This window comes from Eretmochelys imbricata, chromosome 1 (assembly GCF_965152235.1).
Source record: "Eretmochelys imbricata isolate rEreImb1 chromosome 1, rEreImb1.hap1, whole genome shotgun sequence".
NCBI classification, from domain to species: Eukaryota; Metazoa; Chordata; order Testudines; family Cheloniidae; genus Eretmochelys; species Eretmochelys imbricata.
The window spans coordinates 126247830-126262775 of NC_135572.1; the positions used below are offsets into that span (position 1 = coordinate 126247830).

General features: G+C 41.2%; 1 protein-coding gene across 6 annotated transcripts in view; it reads left to right on the forward strand.

The window, feature by feature from the left end:
• The window catches only part of LOC144263984 (granulocyte-macrophage colony-stimulating factor receptor subunit alpha-like), a 32558-nt gene extending 19423 nt beyond the window's left edge, over positions 1 to 13135 (forward strand). For all 6 annotated transcript variants that reach the window (XM_077815180.1, XM_077815172.1, XM_077815157.1 and 3 more), the window contains 5 exons: positions 3111 to 3146; positions 6099 to 6228; positions 7836 to 7935; positions 11709 to 11799; positions 12736 to 13135. In XM_077815180.1, coding sequence (XP_077671306.1) covers positions 3111 to 3146; positions 6099 to 6228; positions 7836 to 7935; positions 11709 to 11799; positions 12736 to 12807 — 429 coding nt within the window. In that variant the 3' untranslated portion in view covers positions 12808 to 13135. The remainder of the gene's footprint in view (positions 1 to 3110; positions 3147 to 6098; positions 6229 to 7835; positions 7936 to 11708; positions 11800 to 12735) is intronic.
• Positions 13136 to 14946: the final 1811 nt, after the last annotated feature.

Below are 14946 nucleotides of genomic sequence, written 5' to 3' on the forward strand. Positions count from 1 at the left end.
GTGGTGCATCTTGCGGCTGTCTCCTCCTCGGCTGGACTCCCTCTGTTGCTAACAGTCCCTGGCTGGAGCAACCTTCTTCCTGTTTACTGCCCCCTCCTGTGGTAGGTTTCCCCCTTTTAAGCTCCTCCCACACCAGACTGAATAAGCCTTGTAGGTGTGTCTTGTTAGCATGGAACAGGCACAGAAGAGATAGTTAGCCTCTTCTATACCAGGGTAAGAGCATGTCCCTTCATATATCCTACCCCTCAAGGTGGGAACACCATTCGGGGTTGAGTTGTCTCCATCCCCAATCTGTGAAAATAAATCTATGTTAGCATGGTCCTTTCCCACCCAGTATTGTACTCAGAAACTATAAGGTTGTATGAGCGTTCGTATCCGTCATGGACTGGACCCAGCGTAGGGGTGCATGATCTGTGATCAGGGAAAAGGAGCTATGCAACGGGTAATACCTGAGGGCTTCTACTGCCCATTGGATAGCAAATGCATCCTTCTCAATAATGGAGTACTACTTTTCCCTTGTGAATAGCTTCCTACGTACGTAAAGAACCCGGTGTTCTCCCCCTTCAAAGTCTTGTGAAAGGACGGCACTGAGACTGACGTCCAAGGCATCAGTGTGTAGTATGAATTCCCAAGAAAAAAAGCAGGGCTGAAGAGCATGGTTGCCTGGCATAATCATGTTTTCAGTTCTCTGAACACTTCCTTGCACTTGCGATCCCAATGGATTTTCTTAGGGTTGTTGCCTTTTATGAGGTCCATAAGTGGAGCTGCAATTGAGGCTAAGCCGGGTCTAAATGGCTGGTAATATCCTGCCAGACCAAGAAAATGTCTGACTTGCCTCTTTGTCTTGAGGACGGGACATGCCTACACCTTATCAACCACTAGTTTTACCAGGCAACCTCCTCCGCAGTACCCCAAATAGGTCACTTTGCTCACAGCCACTTTACATTTCGCCAGGTTGGCTGTAAGTCATATCTCCTATAGCGCTTTTAACACCTCCTATTAATGCTGTAAGTGGTCTTCCCAGGTGGTACTGTAGACAATACTGATGATGTATGCTGCAGCATATTGATGGTGGGGATTGAGGATCTTATTCATAAGCAGTTGGAAGGTAGCAACAGTTCTGTGGAGACCAAAAGGCATGGTCTTATATTGCAAGTGCCCAAAAAGAGGTGGACAAAGCCATATTCTCTTGTGAGGAAGGGGATCAAGGGATCTGCCAGTAAGCCTTTGTCAGGTCGATAGTGCTGAGGTGCCTCACTGATTCCAGCCATTCTAATAACTTGTCCACCCTTGGCATTGGGTAGGCGTAGAATTTTGTGTTGGCACTTACCTTCCTGAAGTCGATGCAAAATCAAACCATACCGTCTGGCTTGGGAAATAGAACTATGGGGCTCCTCGCTTCACTTTTGGATTCTATAATCATCCCCATCTTCAGCATCGCTTGTACTTCCTCTTGGACCATTTCCCACATCCTTTGTGACAAGGGTCTAGGGTTTTCTCGGACTGCGTGGCCTGCAGTAGTCTCTAGGTGATGTTGAACCAACCGGTTTTCCCCAGGTGGTTGGAGAACACCACAAAAAAGTCCCCAATTAGTGGGAGGATTTGTTTCCTTTGTGCAGGGGAGAGCCCTTCACCCCCTAGTACTGTTGCTGGAGCTTTGCTGCTAGGCACCTGGGGTACCAATTCTGGTTTTGCTGGAAGAGGAGTTATCAGCAGGGCCTCCCATGCCCTCCAATGTTTGAGAAGGTTCATGTAGTAGACCTTGGTTTCCTTCTTCCTCCTGGGTAGTTTGATCTCAAAGTCCATGGGCCCTGCCTGCCTGATCACTTCGAATGGACCCTGCCATCAGGCCATTAATTTAGACTTGGCTAAAGGCAGAAGAAGAAGAACATGGTCACCTGGCTGAAAAGTCCATAACTGTGCCCTCTTATTGTAATTTTGTTCCTGGGTGTGCTGGGCATTCCTCAAATTCTCCCTGGCAAACACCCCTCTGTTTCTGAATTGCTCCCTTAAGTTAAAGATGTATTGGGTCATGTTTAAGGCTGCCACTTTTTCTTCTTCCCACCCTTCTCGCAACAGGTCCAAGATGCCCCACAGTTTTTGACCACAGAACAACTCAGATGGAGAGAACCCCTTAGAGGCTTCTGGGACCTCTCTTGTGGCAAACAGAAGTGGTAGGAGTAGCCAGTCCCACTGCTTGGGGTTGTTGCTGATAAAGCACATGAACATCCCCTTCAGGGTCTTATGAAACCGTTCTACTAGACCGTCAGTTTGTGTATGGTACACCGAGGTCTTCAGGGACTTGACCTTCAGAAGGGAGCATAATTCCTGCAGCAGTTGGGAAGTGAAATTAGTCCCTTGGTCTGTTAATATTTCACAGGGAAACCCTACATGTGAGAAGAGCTTCAAGAGCTCTGGAGCTATAGCTGTCACTTTTGGGGAGCGGAGAGAAACAGCCTCCATGCTTACAGAAGAAAGAACAAAAGGCAAGCAAGAGTAGCCACATATGCACCCAAGGAACCAGACTTAGCCTCAGCCTCAGCGTCCTCTTCCTTTGTGTTGTCACAGTGAAACAGGGCAATGGGGAGGGAGACTTTAATTCAGCACCAGCATCATGCAATTGCTTAGCGAAAGAAAGAAAGAAAGAAAGAAAGAAAGAAAGAAAGAAAGAAAGAAAGAAAGAAAGAAAGAAAGAAAGAAAGAAAGAAAGAAAGAAAGAAGATTTAAGTTTCCTTTCTTTTTTAACCTGAAATGCAAGAAGCCCAAACTTTGAATAGAAACCAAACTCAGGAGAGTTATTGGAGCAAACTCTCCAGGTTTGCCAGTCATTAATTACAATCAGGGATATCTGTATGTGATAGGAGGACACTTATTGCATAATATTGGAATCTTACATATTGTACATTCTACTTGCACCTTCTTCTGAACCAAGCAAGCAAGTAAATAATCAAAAAGGAAAAGAAAGAAAGAAAGAAAGAAAGAAAGAAAGAAAGAAAGAAAGAAAGAAAGAAAGAAAGAAAGAAAGAAAGAAAGAAAGAAAGAAAGAAATGGATTATTACAGGGTAACAAAATAAATAATAAAATAATAAAGATTTTTCTTTGTTTTACAGGCCAATCCCGAGGAAAGCAGCACTGAATCTCATAGGGTAACTATTCTCTTCCCATACTAATATATGGTCTTGTCCCGGCTTAGCATTTAGTCTAGTGCAGTGTAAAATATTGTTACTAGTTCCTAAATAGTTTTGGTGTCAGTATAACACTCAAGTAGCTGTGACCGTGATCGCTGGAGGGGCCATGCTGAGATTGCTCAATCAGGGTCAACTGCAAAAAATGGGGCAGACGATCCCCAAAACCAACGGTTTATTCTTCTAATTAGATTCACCAAATTAGACCAAGCAGCTTCTGTAATACTTTACTGGTTACCAAGAAGCTAAAATAGAGTTCCCCTTAAGCAATCCAAACTTTGGCTCCCACCAAGATAGCCAAGTCTGTCAAATATGGTGAGGATTACTTAAAATCTTATTCACCATATATAAAGTTCTAACAATCCCAAGAGATTGGACATATTGACCACCATGTCAATGAATATTTCTGATTTTACCCAAGTACACACTTACAGCCAATTCTTATTAGCTAATTTAAGATTTATTTAAAAAGAAAAAAAAAGATACTTTGGTTAAAAGATCATTATACATATAGATATGAATAAAGTTCTTAGGTCAGTTTCATAGCAGAAATGGTGAGCTGCTGATTTGCAAAAAGTCCTTCCAGAATCAGTTTAATAGGTTATAGTCCAATAGCCAGTCCATGTACAGAGTTTGTTCAAATTCTTCCATAAGAATTTGCAGGGACAGTCCAGGGTACCTGGAGATCTCAGTCTTGCGGCTTGAACTTCCTCTGACAAAGTTTAAGCAGATCTGAGATGAAAAGGATCAGGCCCTAGAGTCCTTTTATAGTTTGCTAGCAGGCTATGACACAGCAGGCATTCCTTGGATGAAGAATAGGTAATATACATTGTTGCTTTGAAGTAAATCTCTATTTCCTAGGCACACACTGGTAACTAGCTGCATTCATTAGTATAAGGTAATTAACTATTCAAGTAGTTGATAGGTAGTTTACTACAAATTTCAAAGAGAAATAAAGGTAATGATATTATTACACCCCAAGTTTCATCTAAAAGTTTTCATATAAATGTTAATATTTCTTTTTCATCCCTGAATCAATAGAATATAATAACAGACAGGAACAGACATTTAGTATCCACAAGCTAATCTGGGCACATTTTAAACATCTAACAAGGTCTAGGTAAACAAAGACAAATACACTCAGTATCTTCTTCTAATTCTCTAACAATACAGGTTTACATTTCAAAGAATTTAGTCTACTTTAACATGGCTTTGAAAACTATCTACAAGGAATGGCCCTGTTTACCATTTCAGTACTTGTCTAATATGTCTTTAAGGTTGATTTTGGGTCACTTAGCCTTCTGATTGCTTAACCCTCACTGGCTCAGTGTCACAGTAGCATACTATAAGGTATCTTTATGTATCAGTTTTCTTAAATATATCATATTCCAAACTGTTGGGCCAGAATCAAGGATTTATGTAATCTGGATGGACCCCCTAAAAATTTTTACATGGAGCTGTAGACCCCTTTGGAAATCATAGTCATAGTTTGCAGACCCACAGGTTGAAAATGACTGTTCTATGGTAATGACAACCTTTCACGAATCCCTTAGATATAATCTTCAGACCCCATGGGGTCCGCGGACCACAGACTGAAAACCACTGCCCTAGCACATCAGGTACTTCATTCAAAGATAGACCATTATCTAACTTTCCACCCACCTTTCAAAACCTTCCGTTTTCTGTTGGTTTCACACACACACTGATACAAATAAAATACATTCTGTCTCTTTATCATAATTTGATGTCGTTTTGCAAAAGGTTGGAAACAAATTGTGTTCCCTTCTTTGCAATACTTTCCCGTGTATGGTGGCAAACAAATAACAACAAAAAAACCAACATCAAAAGCTTAGGAGAGTTTAAATTAGACAAAGAAAACTTCAAGCTCTCTAGGAGCCTCAGTATCTTATTGAGTGGGGTTCCAATATGTGCCAAGATATTCACCTTAACAGGAATATGGCCTGTGTACTTCACCTCAATCCAGAAAGCCATCCAAGAGTTAGCAGAACCATATCTTAAAGGAACTTAATCCTAGTAACATAAAGTAGTGTAGGTCTTTACGATATACTGTATAGGAGCTATTGGGTGGACTCAAACACAGTAGTGTCTAGCAGAGACAGTGAATAGCATTGGGAGGACATCTTCTCAGCGTTCTTGTTTCTCCCAGCATAGGTAGGGGAGGAGAAAGGAAAAGGCATGCTGCCACTGTTCCCTATTTTATATCCTCAGTCCATGTGTCTAGAAGACACTTATCCAGACACGTCCTGGTGGGCTTCGCTGAGTCACTGGGTTGAGCAATCTCCCTGGTGTGGCCTTGTGCAACTGAGTCATAGAGTTGAGCTGTCCCCATTGTGTGGTGCTTGGCCAACTGTCATTGAATTGTAAATCCCTTGATTATAAGTCCCCAGCTGATTAATGGTCATTGAACACCCTCCTGGGTTGGAGTCCTTTGTATGTCACTAGCAAATTTACAGTATATTTCAGTAACCATTCAACAAAATCTCATAACTTCATACATACTGATGATATACATATTTGGACAGAACAAGGGGTTTCAGCAGATCATGACCTTTCATATGATATCTTATATGGCATGCTTTATATGAAATATCACAACCACATATGAATGATGAATATGGGAGTTTCAGGGTGCTATTATGAGGTACAGTGTGTCACAACCATATTCTGTTTACATAAGCAGGCACAAATATACTCTTTGTAAAGCTTGGATTAACAAATGAAAACTTGCATGTTATTAACATCTACATATACAATGAAGAGAAGTACTTAGTCTAACTATTCTGTGTTTGTACAGTGTCTAGCACAATGGGGCTGCATTCTTGGCTGGCCCTTAGGCACTACCATAATACATGTAGTTATTATTAATAATACTAATAATTGCATTGTTTTTAGGTAACAAGAAGAAGCTACACATTTCAGAATTACAATGGGAAAAAAAAATACACCTTGCAAATCAGAGCAAAAGGAGATACTTGTCGGATAAGTGAGAATTGGGGGGAATGGAGTGAGCCCATTGAGTTTGGTAAGGATGTTGAGTATTTTATTTAATTTTCCCTCGGTAATTACCTGTTTCACTTACTGTCTGACCTTCACAGACACAAACAAATCTTAATTCGATTCAAATATTTTATTCCTACCTGCTCAGAAGAAAGTGAGGGAGATTACCATGTACCTTTTAATATTTGGGAAGCACTCAGATACTATGGTAATGAATGCCAGAAAGAGTTAAGACTGAAACAGCAATAAGTGCTCAGCTACCATGGTGATGAGTGTGGCATATCATAAACACATGTTCCATTGCCACCAGCTCATTGTTGTCATCTCTTCTTCCACCACCATGTCCTCTCCTACTCATCCTCATTCTCTGTATCCTCATCCCTGTCCTCCTCCTCTTTTGTCGTCTGATAGAGTCCTCAGAAACTCCTGGGCTCCATATGTTGGATCATATTAAAGAAGTTCTGTATTAAAATCACAAATGAGTTTGATTCCCCAGAGTTTAAATTCCAGGGTATTACTAATTAAGAGGTCTCTTGGTTTTTGGTACTGTTTCTCTCCCTCTATGTGTGAAACTTGCAAGCTGCTAATTGTATTAGTACATCCTAAGACAGAGTCTGTTATCAGAGCAATTCTTTGTAACAACTACTACTCACACAGAGAGAGACTCAAAGCAATACTCTGTAACAACAGAAACAGCACCCAGAGACTCCCCGCCCTTTTGTTGTATTCATCTCGCTTTGTTAACAATTGTGATTAAAATAGAGATAGAGGATGTATGTGGATGGATGCTTGGTGTGGATAATAACTGAATGATCAGGGAGGTGCCAGCCTAAGAATCCAGTGTCCATTGGCTGAAGAAGGCATCAAGTGGAAATAACCAGAGGACCCCCGGAGGGCAGACTGGAATACACCCAACAGCCTCAAGGATGGGAGAACCAAAGAACAAGATAACATCTGGCAGCACAGAGCCGTCAGGAATGTGCCTTCTGCAGATTGATTCAGCAACAGCATGATGAAGCAATTCCCATAGACTGGCATAGGAAGAAATTCCTATAAAAATGGACTCTAGCAAGTGAGAACTTTGGGGTCTGATTCTGCAAACCAACTTCCAGGAGCATCAGATGAGCATCTGACAAGGCCCTGCTCACTCCTCATGTCCAGGCCACCTGGCCAGTGGCTTGGCATGAGCAACTCTAAGGCTGGTAACTATGATAACAACCTTGCAGAACCTCTGTGTGTGTGTGTGTGTGTATGAATGAATGTGTGAATAAATATGAGATTGAATGGAATGTTATAGCTATAACTAACTGCTTACTATGATTCTTTCTGTATTCACAATAAATGTGGCATTTTGCCTTTTCCCCTTTAATAAGATCCTGCTGGTTTTTATTTTACTGGTATAACACATGGCCCTGGCTGATCTATACTTCTGTTGGATTTATAAATTCTATCTGTTCCTGAATCCTTTACTCAGTAAAGTATCAGACTGAAAGGTATTTCAGATTACAAAAGTAGGCTTGTCATGCTGGCATTCATTGCTATCGGTCATCTAAGCAGCTATTTGACATAGCCATGTGTGCTCATCTTTACTATGCAAAAAATGTATAACCTTTGTAACTGTCTTTCTTTAAGGTAACCCAGATGATACAGTTCTTACAGCTACAATTGTTTTACTCCTCATAGCACTTGGAACAATCCTAGTGGCATTGGTCATATTTTTTCTCTGCAAAAGGTAAAACTTTTTGTGAAACATGGATATACCCTCCCAAAACAACTTTTAGGTGTCTAAATTTTGCCTGATCTTTTTTTTGCAGGGTGATATTTATAAAGGGATTGCAATATATTAGGGGGAACTGGTACCACCACTATTTATTAAGGTTGCCCGACACTTCCCATTCTAAGACTCCTGTTTTCAGTTGTTTATAACTTTGCCAAGCCATTTGGACAGAAATTTTCCATGCTGCATCAGGGTGAATTAACTTTCTTTCTTTCTTTCTTTCTTTCTTTCTTTCTTTCTTTCTTTCTTTCTTTCTTTCTTTCTTTCACGTCAGCCAAAACAGTTCAGTCATCTCAGAGAATTAGGCTAGGAAAAATATGCTGATTTGCATTTGTAAATAAACAAAAACAAAAACAGCGATCTTTTCTTTGGATAGCTCTAATGCTGATGCAGCCATGCTTTGGAGCAGGGACTTGAAATTTGGCAGACTGGTACCCTTTGTGGCTGTGTCTTTTGCTGTTGCTGTGAAAATTGCAAACATTTGGCCTAGTTATAAGCCTTTGAATAACTGAGGTTTGCACATGCTCGGTAGGGCCTTGCTAGAGCTTAACAGCTGAAATCTCTAAAGATTTCACCCTCACCTGCATGCTTGAGTGTCTCACAGCTCCTGATGCTGACCCAACTGCCTATGCACCATCCCCACAGAGTGACCGGAGCATGCTCCAGACCAAGACTACAGGGGTTCATTCCCTATAATGGCAGCTCCCAGGTGCTCTGAAACGAAGTGGGGCTGAACACCAGAACTGAAATCAGGGAGCCTGTCTCCCCTGTCCTCTCAGTGACACCCTGCTAGCACTCAGGCAACATGGAGGAGGGAGTAGTCTGATTCAAACACAGAGGGATCAAGAACCCTATGTAAGGCATTGCATGAGAAGTCTAGGGGAATAGATCGGGACAAGGAGTGTTGGGGGCAAAAACTGGGCCTAATGGGGCAAGACTAGGTCTGGGAGCCAAAGAGAGAAATGGGGGAAAGATGAAGAGAATGGGTGGGGAGGAAACTGTGATTGGATGAGAAGCTGGGTGAGATTGGGACGGGAAACCAGTGGGATGAGGAGAAAGTGTGGGGAAGGGAGAGAGATCTGACAATGAGCTTGTCTGCAGGAGGAGAACTGGAGCTAACAGGACAATGAAACTGGGACAATCAGCCAGGGGAGATGAGAACACTGAGATTGGATGAGAAGCCACAGGAGAGAGACTGGGAGCAGGGGAGGGAACTGGGACTGGCTGAGCAAGACAACTGGGGACAAGGAACTGAGGCATAAGGGGAGGGAGGACTGGTAATGGCTGGTCAAGGAGGCTGGGAGTTGGAGAGGATGGTGACTAGGTCTTACTGGACAAAGAGACTGGGATTGGGATCAGATGCCTAAGGAGTGGAGACTGGGACAGGCTAGTGAGGAGAATGGGACTGGTAGCCAGTGGTGGGATAGAGAAAGGACTGGGAGAGGGACAGGTTGTGGGGAATGGGGAAGAAGAGGTAAAGCCTGTGGGGGATGGACAGAAGAGTCTGTGCCACTAGAGCAGTGTTTCCCAAACTTGGGACACCGCTTGTTCAGGGAAAGCCCTTAGCAGGCCGGGCCGGTTTGTTTACCTGCCGCGTCCACAGATTCAGCCAATCGTTGTCCCACTGGCTACGGTTCGCTGAGCCCGGCCAATGGGGGCTGCGGGAAGCGGCGGCCAGTGTGTCCCCCGGCAAAATCTGTCAGCAAAATCTGCGAACCACACTGGCAAAGTGTCCCATCTCCCTCTAATGTTGGTCGACAGAGGATAACAACCTACTATTGGTACCAGTTATCTATTAGCTGAAATGGCAGAGGTCTATGTGGTGGAGGTTGAAAGGTTCCAACCCTGCTGATGACCCATGAAGATGTCAATTGATGCCATATGATGGAATTTCTGGGGGGTTTTTCAACAGGCTTTTTAAAAATCGTAGGTAATTACACACCAAAAATCCATTAAATCACATTCATGTGCAAAGTCAAGCACTCAGAAGTTAGGAAATGGCAACTTGTACAACCCTGATTTATTGACCTTGTGCATGTGCATTATGATACAGTCTTTAATATGACCACATACATACTATTTTTTCCACAGGACCTCTGCCTCATTCAGTGCACAGAATGGTGTGCATTTAATGAACCGCTAGTCAGTATTTTGTTTTATCCTCATTATTCAGTCTGTGGGTCCCAGGCCTTTTTTATTGCACAATATTCTAATCCTGATGTAAAGACAGAATTACTGATTTTTAAATAGGCTTTTACATGGTGCTCATTACTATAGTACCTTCACTAGAGTGCTTCATAAACATTAATGAATTATTTCCTCAATACCCCTGTGAGATGAAAGGGGCTATTTTATTCCCATTTTACAGATGGGAAGAAGAGGCACAGAGAGATTAAGGTCATAACTATCCACTAATTTTGGATGCTCAATCCGAGACAGCTAGGACCTTATTTTTCTGAGTACTCAGAATTATGTAGAACTTCATGTGTTCAAAGTGAAACTTCCATTGACTTCAGTTGCATTTGTCAGTTCTCAGCACTTCTGCAGCTCAGAGCAAGGATTTCAAGTCAGGTACTCTTAAAAAGTGGAACACACAATTAGTGACCACCTGTGGAAAGTTTGATTTAAGTGAGCACAGAATCTCATAGGAACTCTGGCAGAGGAAGGGATAGAATTCTGTTCTCGAGGGCATCATTCAACTGCCTCAACCAGGAGACCAGCTTTTCTCTTCCTGTGAGCCCTACCTCATTCACTGCACACTTTCCAAATTCTGCAACAAATGAGCCAGGGAACCTACACACAATACACTCATTCACTACACAACCCTGAGCAGGTCCATCCTGTGAACTGAATGAGGCAGGAGTTCTGCAAAATAATATGAGATTATGTAATTAAAGACTATATTGTAATGCATGCACACAAAAGGGCAGAACTAAGATTGCCCAGGCAACCTTAATTCTGGCATTTCCTAACCTTGCACTGCTCGACTTTGTAATCTTAATAATGTTCTTTTAACATAGTTTTTGGTGCAGTTACATACAAAGATTGTCTTTTCTAAAGTTTTGTGTCCCAAAAAGCTTGCAATCTAATTTATATAAGTAAACACCTGGAGTAGTGAAATCAGTGACAAATCTGTAACTATGCTTTCCTATATATTAAATCCTGTCAAGTAATATTTGTACTGTTTCTTTAACACTGCAGCAGGAAGCCAGGTCAGTGGGACAGAGGTGGAGCAAGGTTTGGGCAAAAGGTTACAAGTGAAACATACGAGCTTTAATAAGGAGCATAATTCTCCACGTGTGTGGTTATTTACACTAATGCAAAATAAATGTAAGTTGCTATCATTCCTATTCAATAGCATTTTACATTTACTTTGCAATTATGTAAATGGCATCATAAAGTTCAGGGCAATGGAGAATCAGGCCTAAAATGGTTTCCTTATTCTAATCAAGTTCCTTGTTTAGTATTAGAAGACAGTGACTTTCTGTGTTTTTTTTTTTAACCAGTCACAAGGCAAGTAGTAGTAGTAATCAAAATTCTAAACAATTAATTGATGTTACTCCACTCTACGCTAACCAAGCATAAATTTTCAGTTCCTCCACTGATTCACTGTACCTTGAAAAAGGAAAATAAGAAATGTCTCAAACATGTAATAGAACAGAAAATATTTGTGCATGTCCTATACCCATCTTTTTTTTTTATTTCACCATTTCTTTTTGTTCCCAAAGATACTGCAGTTTGAAAAAATTGTTTTCTCCAGTTCCACAGCCAAAAAACAAATTTGATGAACTTTTCCAACTGTCTGATAAAAATATACAGGTACATTTTTCTTATATAAAATTTGTTGATTGTAAGGATCTATCACAGACTGGAAGGTCTGGCACAAAACGTCGAGGTTTGCATTTCAATTTACAAATATTAAAACAGTTTGATGTGAATTCTTCTTTGCTGTTGTTCAGTGTTATGTGCTGTTAAACAGTTGTTCCAGCCCACTGGTTCTCCCACTCTAATGCTGAGTGACTATTGATACCGGTCAATTACAGGTATATAGATGTTTGTAATTCTGACCAGTGTCACGTGATTAGGGTCAAAACATAAAGATAATTCTTTTGCCAGCCCTGCTGTGTTGCTTCTTCATACCGTCTTAATATGCTTGAGTAAGGACTGCAGAATTCCCATTCACATTCATTGGAGTTTTGCCTGAGTAAAAACTGTAAGAACCAAAGTGTTTCACCCTTTATCTACAATCTATTTGGATTAATAGAAAACTAGACAACAGAGAGACATTCACAGACTGAGAATAACTTTATTTTTCTTTACCATGTCTGGGAGAACTGAAAGAGAAGTTCAGTATTCAAATCACCTCCTTTGGTTTTATTCAGTTTGACATGGCTAGTTGACATTTAGCTCTTGACTATCACGTCAATAGTGTTGAAATAAACAAGACTGGCTCTTAGCTGGAAGATATTAATTTATTGTTTTCTGGAAACATCTTTTACATTGCAAAACAATGTAATGTTGATTTTGCCTTTGAGGTATCATAATACTGGTATACCCAATGTTGTTTTCCTCTTAATGATAACTCTCTGATAACCAAGAGGTGGGATTATAAAGAAAAATTAAAGGAAAAAAAGGAAATAATTCCATTAAATACCTTTAACCGTTAAATGAATAAACTGAAGTCTCAAGTGGTAAATCTCTAATTAATCTCATGCATGAAACTAAAGGGAGATTTTTTTTTCTTCCCTTCAATAGAGGGAATGTATGGATCTACCACCAACAAAATATGAAACTGAAGAAATAACTACTGTTGAAGAAATTAAATAACTTCTAAAAGCAAAACGAAGCACTTGGATTCCCCAACTCAAACAACTACAAATCCTCATGGCAATTTTGTATGTTTTACACACTCGTTCCCTTTCTCTTCCCTACAGATACTGCCAAACACTTACATTATAAGACCCTGTATTTAGTTTCTTATAACTTTGTCAAATTTGAATCCTTTGGACAGAAGCTTTTCCATGCTGCATGTCTACTTGAGGGTGAATATTCTTGGAGTGTTTAAAAAAAACCATTTCAGTAATTTGTTAGAACAACTTTAGGGAAAAAAATAAGTTATTTTGCCCATATTAAAAAACCTCTTACAACGTTTTCATTGACAATCTCTAGTGCTTCCTTGCTTTGACACTGGTGGAAATTCAGCAGGTGTGCTGCTGTGATGACAGGAATGTGCTTTATTCATCCTTATGAATATCAGCCCAAATTTGGCCAAGTTATTAACCCTTGAAAAATCATGGTTCACACATGCGAAGTAGAGACTTGTTAAAGAGTTTGGCAGCCAAACTTCTTTAGGTTCTCACATCAGACTATGTCTAAATCTTGGTGATTCTTTCTGCATAACATCTCTAAGATACATCTTTTTCTATCCATCCTCACAGCTAAAACTCTAATCCAGGCCCTCATGATCTTACGACTTGATTATTGCACCATCTTTTTCTCTGGCATTAAGAAATGCAAACTTTACCCACTATTATCCATTCAGAATGCTGCTGCAAAGATCATTTACTTAAATCCTACCCCATTTACACTGCTGTTCACTCTTTTAGTTGTCCAATCACTGCTAACCTTTCTGGTGAAAACTGAAACAAAAAAGGCATTTAATACATGAGCCATTGCTGTGTTTTCTGTTATTGTATTTCCCTCCTCATTCAGTAATGGGCCTAGCATAGAATCATAGAATATTAGGGTTGGAAGGGACTTCAGGAGGTCATCTAGTCCAACCCCCTGCTCAAAGCAGGACCAACACCAACTAAATCATCCCAGCTAAGGCTTTGTCAAGCTGGGCCTTAAAAACCTCTAGGGATGGAGATTCCACCACCTCCCTAGATAGCCCATTCCAGTGCTTCACCACCCTCCTAGTGAAATAGTGTTTTCTAATATCCAATCTAGACCTCCCCACTGCAACTTAGGACCATTGCTTCTTGTTCTGTCATCTGCCACCACTGAGAACAGCCTCTTTGGAACTTTGGAACTTCCCTTCAGGTTGAAGGCTCCTATTAAATCCCCCCTCACTCTTCTCTTCTGCAGATTAAATAACCCCAGTTCCCTCAGCCTCTCCTCATAAGTCATACCCCAGCCCCCTAATCATTTTAGTTGCCCTCTGCTGGACTCTCTCCAATTTGTCCACATCCCTTCCGTAGTGGGGGGACCAAAACTGGACACAATACTCCAGGTGTGGCCTCACCAGTGCCGAATAGAGGGGAATAATCACTTCCCTTGATCTGCTGGCAATGCTTCTACTAATACAGCCCAATATGCCATTGGCCTTCTTGGCAACAAGGGCACACTGCTGACTCATATCCAGCTTCTCCTCCACTGTAATCCCCAGGTCCTTTTCTGCAGAACTGATGCTTAGCCAGGCGGTCCCCAGCCTGTAGCAGTGCATGGGATTCTTCCTTCCTACGTGCAGGAAGGAAGAATCCCTGCACTTGTCCTTGTTGAACCTCATCAGATTTCTTTTGGCCCAATCCTCCAATTTGGCTAGGTCACTATGGACCCTATCCCTACCCTCCAGCATTATCTACCTTTCCTCACAGCTTAGTGTCATCCGCAAACTTGCTGAGGGTGCAATCCATCCCATCATCCAGATCATTATTAAAGATGTTGAACAAAACCGGCCCCAGGACCGACCCCTGTCCTTGGTCTTTCTCTTGCTTCTAACTTATTTGTAAAATATTTTCTTGTTACACTTTATGTCCCTAGTTAGGCCAAGGAACAAAATGAGATTAAACTTTCTAATTTTGTCCCTATATGCTTGTGTTGGTTTTTTTAAATTGTAACCTTTCTGACAGGTGGAGCTGGCAGCAGCCAGGGCCAAGTTCAATATCTAGGGGTTCCTTTTCAACAATACAACACAGAACCGGCTCGAGCCTCCACTCAATAACATGGGAAAATTACACATCACCC